Raw genomic sequence first — 5,411 nt, 5'->3', positions numbered from 1 at the left:
TGTAATTTTGTATCCGTATCATAAAGTGTGATACAAGAGTGAACAAGACAGAATGAGACTGTGGAGACAAACATGGTGATGTGCTGTAGATCATGTTACATCATTCACAGTGTTAGGCTGGGGTCTCCCTCCCATCAAGTCTGGCCGGACAAGATTGGAAAGGGCTTCCCGACGCATGCTGTGTGTGTGTGTGTGTGTGTGTGTGTGTGTGTGTGTGTGTGTGTGTGTGTGTGTGTGTGCACGCTCGTTTGTGCGCATTTCTATATTTGATATGCATAAAACTACTGACTATGCCAAATCAGACGCCTTAGAGAACACATTATGTGTGTGCGCACCCATACGAATACACGCCCGTGTCTGTGTGTGTGTGTGTGTGTTCCTCTACGTATACGCTCATGGCCATTTTCTCCTCACTGGTTCCCATGGAGCCTCCTCTCTTTGCATGGATTAAATATGACAGTGCCGTTCCAGTTGGGTCGTCACACCCATTACAATAAACCCGCTCTTTATTGGGGGCAAATTGATTTTTGGGCAGAGCCTTGTTTATTAGCTGCTGTTCCTCGGAGCAGATCATGAGTCAGCAGATTCAGCATCTCCGCTTAGAATGCCCGTCTCCTCAAGACTGAGGCCAACTCATGAAATATAGAACAAGGAAAGTGCCTGTGGAAATTGAATGTTCGTTTTGAATAAAAACGGAGAGCTGTGCAGCCAAAAAGCGATTTCCCGCACATCACTCCAAATGATTAAAAGGCCTGGGAGAATGGTGAGTGAATGATTAAAGAGAGGGTGTGCTGTCAGTGTGGTGTCACCTGTTAGTCTGGGCCAGTTACAGATGGAGCAATGGAGACTTGAGTTATGGGCGCTATCTGATGAACATCTCTCTCTCTCTCTCTCCCTCTTTTCTCTCTCATCTCTCCTCTGCCCTTCTTCCTGCTTGCCCTCTCTCTCTCTCTTTATCTGTCTGTCTCTTACCCTTCCCCCATCTCTCACAGCCTGACCCATGATTGCCACAGTCATTGTGGGTTATCTCCTGTGGTGACTGCAGACTCGAGGGTCTTCTACCCTGCTGCATCTCCAGAACCACTGATCTCGCCGTCCCTCCACCCCCCTTCCTCTTCCTCCTGTACTGCTGCTCCTGAGTCTCCTCCGAACCCCCCGTGAAGACCCGCCAGTGGAGCCAGAATGGATGCCACGGACACTTACGATAACAGGACTTCCCTAGTGAAGGGGGCCAAGGGCATGGCCAAGGAGGCCAAACGGCACGCCGCGAAGAAAGTCAACAAGGCGGTGGACCGCGCCACGGACGAGTACTCGTCCCACCGCAACTACACCCGCTTCCAGGACGAGGAGGGGGAGGATGACGGGGAGTTCTACCGGAACCCCCCCAGGCAGGACAACGACAACGAAGAGGGCTCCAGCGACGCCACGGAGGGCCACGACGACGAGGACGAGATCTACGAGGGCGAGTACCAGGGGATCCCGTCAGCGGGAGACGGCAAGTCCAAGGAGGGCCAGGTGGCTCTGGGGCAGCCGGTGTCGGACGCCACCAGGGACCGCAAGGACCTGGAGCAGGAGAGGCAGGCGGACGAGGAGGAGCTGGCCCAGCAGTACGAGCTGATCATCCAGGAGTGCGGCCACGGGAGGTTCCAGTGGCAGCTGTTCCTCGTGCTCGGCCTGGCGCTCATGTCGGACGGGGTGGAGGTGTTCGTGGTGGGCTTCGTCCTGCCCAGCGCAGAGACCGACATGTGCATACCCAACTCCAGCTCGGGATGGCTAGGTAAGGGCCTCTGTGTGTTCTGCATGTGCGTGCGTGCGTGCGTGAGTGTATGTGACTGTGTATGCATCCACGTCAGGATTGGGGGTCAATTCATGAATTAACTCATTGACTGAGGAACTGGAATTAGAATTGAATTGGCATATCACAAAATTGAATTCAGTGCAATTCTCTGGAATTCCATGTTTTTAAGCGGTGCAGCCGCTTCTATACGTGATATGCGTGTCCGTTATACTGTAGCACAGGATGTCCGCTTGTTGCATGAGAGGATAGACCAATCAGGAGTAGCCTATGCATATGGAGAGGAGGGCGGGTACGTGCATGACGCCATGTCACCGTGACCACACCAGGCGGGCACCAAACAGCACAAAGTAGGCACATGCAATTCTCAGCCCTCTCATGTGTGCAAATAAGCATGCAAAAAATGACAGAAATGTGTCTATCTTGGGGGAATGTAGATGCAAAGGCCATGTAATTGTCTCATCATATAACTCGTCATATCGTCATTCACAATGTCCTGGACGCAGCTCATGGCCGGTTCCCTGGCTGGTGACAGCTCTCTCCCCCAGGCTGGGAAGCGGCTGTCTGCATGGGGGGATCCCTGTGCCGGTTTCCTTCTCTGAGGCTGTGCACAGTGAGCCGGCCAGGCACTGTAACCTGTCCTGGATTGAGATTACATATATATATATATATATATATATATATATATATATATATATATATATATATATATATATATATATATATATATATATATATATATATATATATATATATATATATATATGTATATATATATTATATAATGTTAAATGTACCATTCAGGTGGTATTTGATGCATAGGTTAAGATTAATGCATTTAATTTTTTCATTTTTTTTATTACCTTTATTTGACCAGACTTAACTGTCTTTATTAGAGCAAGCCAAGTCAGCCTCTCTTAGAAGTGGAATTTCATGGAATTCCATTCTTTTCCCTGTCATTCCAGTTCAAGTCCAATTCTGTTTCCTAATCTATTGGTATGCACTGTGCTACACTGTCAAAGAAGGGCCACGTCGCCTTTCATAAGGGAAGCGGTTGGTTTGTCTCAGAAGAGAAGAGTGCTTTTTGGGTGTATAGTGAGCTATATGTCGCCCTTTATTCTATAGCTGTGTCCCACCTGGACGAGGCGTTTCGGTCCACTGCTCCCTGTGTCAGGATTAAGAGGCGAGAGTTTAGCGCGTACGTATTCCCTGTGAGCTGTGTGTGTCGAGCAGGAGTCCCAGCGGCCCGATGGCTGCAGGTGTATAATCCATCAGCACAGCGCTGTGTACAGGCATGGGCTGACTCACCGTGTCAGGACTCAGGAGCTGAGTGTTGAGGACATTGAATCGGGCGCACAGCCTTTAGATACTAACTGTGCCACAGTGAGACATGACAATACATCAGCTGCACTGCAACATCTCTCAGGCCAAATTGATACGGCCGCGAGCCTCCTTCCTTGGGAATGGAGGTTGTTTGAAAGTCTGAAATATCTGTATTGCAGTGGGTGAGCGTGCGATATGAGAAACTCAAAGCACCCTCTGCTTTACCTTACCATCATGCTTTAAATCATACAAGACATTCAAATGATAGACATTTAGATTATTATTTTTTGGTTAATTTGATTTGATCAGATATCTTGTTCTAAGTGCAATGTTGTATCTAATTACCATAAATACATGGTCTTCTCAGTTTGGCAGTGTATATGTCATATGAATTATTTAGACATGTTAAAGGTTTATAAAAGTTTATGCGTACACTAGTGTAGATTACCCCAGACCCCTCCCCCCCCCCCCCCCCACACACACACATAATCATACACAGAGTAGCCTACGGTATGTGTGTGATGTTTTGTAATGCTGCATTAGTCCTCACAAGACGCTGTGTACGTTCCACCCTCATGTCCCCGTCTCTCTCCTCCTCCTCTCTACAGTACAGTACAGTACAGTATATCCCCAGCAAGGTCCTGCAGGCAGTCATGCTCTACGCTCTGCTCCTCCATCTCTCGGGCCCTGTCCCTCCCCCCTTCCTCCCTCCCTCCCTCCCTCCCTCCCTCCCTCCCTCCACTCTCTATGCCTCTTTTTCTTCTCTCACCCGCATCTTCCCCCCATTCTCCTCTCCGTATTCCTACTGATTGCCCCGAGGCTCCTCCCTGTTGAGGTGAATCATAATTGGTGTGTGTGTGTGTGTGTGTGTGTGTGTGTGTGTGCATGCGTGCGTGTGTGTGTGTGTGTGTGTGTGTGTGTGTGTGTGTGTGTGTGTGTGTGTGTGTGGGTGTGTGGGTGGGTGGGTGGGTGTGTGCTTGCTTGTGTCACAGTCATTCTGAGCATAATCCTACATGATTACTATGACCTTGTTGCTATCCATTTGGAGTTTTTAGAGTAATTACACTTCATTACAGCCAACAAACAATGAAGTGAGTGTGTGCTTTACAGGTGCCATGGCAATGTTGCAGTGCAGTGATGTGTGGAAATAAACAGACAAGGGAAATAGCATCCATCAGTGGCTGAGTTTGATTAGTTTCAGATTTCATTTATTGTATACAGGCGGCCTTCATTTAACCAGGTAGGACAAACAGGTTGTTATTTTACACAACAATAGTTGACAATAGGGCATCCGGGTAGTGTAGCGGTAGATTCCCTGCCTACCAACACGAGGATTGCAGGTTCGCACCCCCGTGTTACCACCGGCTTGGTCGGGCGTCCATATAGGCACAATTGCCTGGTATCTGTGGTCATGGGAAGCCGGATTGGGGGTATGTGTCCTGGTCGCTGCACTAGCGCGTCCTCTGGTCGGTCGGGGCACCTGGTCGGGGTGGAAGGGAACTAGTGGGAATAGCGTGATCCTCCCACATGCTACGTCTTGCCGGTAAAGCTCCCCCTGTCGGGTGAAAAGAAGCGGCTGGCAACTGCGCATGTGTCGGAGGAAGCATGGTGCTAGTCTATGGCTCTCCCCAGCTCGGCAGAGGGTGGAGCAGCGACTGGGGCAGCAGGGGGGGGAAATTGGCCAAGTACAATTGGGGAGAAAATGGAGAAGAAAATCTGAAAAAATAGTTGTTCATCGGAAATTAAAATTCACACTGTGAAAACATTTTTTCAAACTGTGTTTAAAAAGTAGCCATTTGGTGCATGGTTGGTTAGTTCCACCTGAGCTGCACTCCAGTCACAGCTCCATGAATCACATAACAGACACAGACTGAGGCAGGCTGCAGCACTGCACTGGCTGGAATGGGATAATGCAAGGTGAAAAAAGAGAAAAGGCCTGCATACTGTAGGATGGACGAGTAAAATGCTCATTAGATTACCCAATCCAATTAGGTCCTATAGCAGTACCCTGATCCCACTGGAATCTTCACTGCTACATGGGAATGAGGGATGGAGCATAGAGGGAGGTGGGGGTCTGCGGTGCGTGTGGGGGGGGGTGACATACTGTAAATACTTGTAATGAGAGTGGACAGTGTGGGAAAGGAACAAGAAGGAAAAATGCCGCTGGACGATGCAATATGTGTGATGAATGTGGAAGAGGAGAGGAGGAGGAGGGTCAGCTACGAAGCAGCAGACGGCTAAGTTAGAGAGGAGTAATGGGGAGAGAGGTGTGGGTGATGGGAGGAGGAGGAGA

The 5,411-nt window shown here is 49.2% G+C and overlaps 1 protein-coding gene across 1 annotated transcript in view; it reads left to right on the top strand.

The window, feature by feature from the left end:
• Positions 1–1,182: 1,182 nt before the first annotated feature.
• sv2ca (synaptic vesicle glycoprotein 2Ca) overlaps positions 1,183–5,411 on the top strand; it is a gene marked incomplete at both ends in the record, with an annotated part of 29,955 nt that continues 25,726 nt past the window's right edge. Inside the window, one exon of the mRNA XM_083644081.1 lies at positions 1,183–1,777. Coding sequence (XP_083500207.1) covers positions 1,183–1,777 — 595 coding nt within the window. The remainder of the gene's footprint in view (positions 1,778–5,411) is intronic.

Source organism: Poromitra crassiceps, assembly GCF_964638095.1.
Source record: "Poromitra crassiceps genome assembly, chromosome: 10".
NCBI lineage: Eukaryota > Metazoa > Chordata > Actinopteri > Beryciformes > Melamphaidae > Poromitra > Poromitra crassiceps.
The sequence above is the reverse complement of the archived record's forward strand: the minus strand, read 5'-3'. Positions and strand labels throughout refer to the sequence as shown.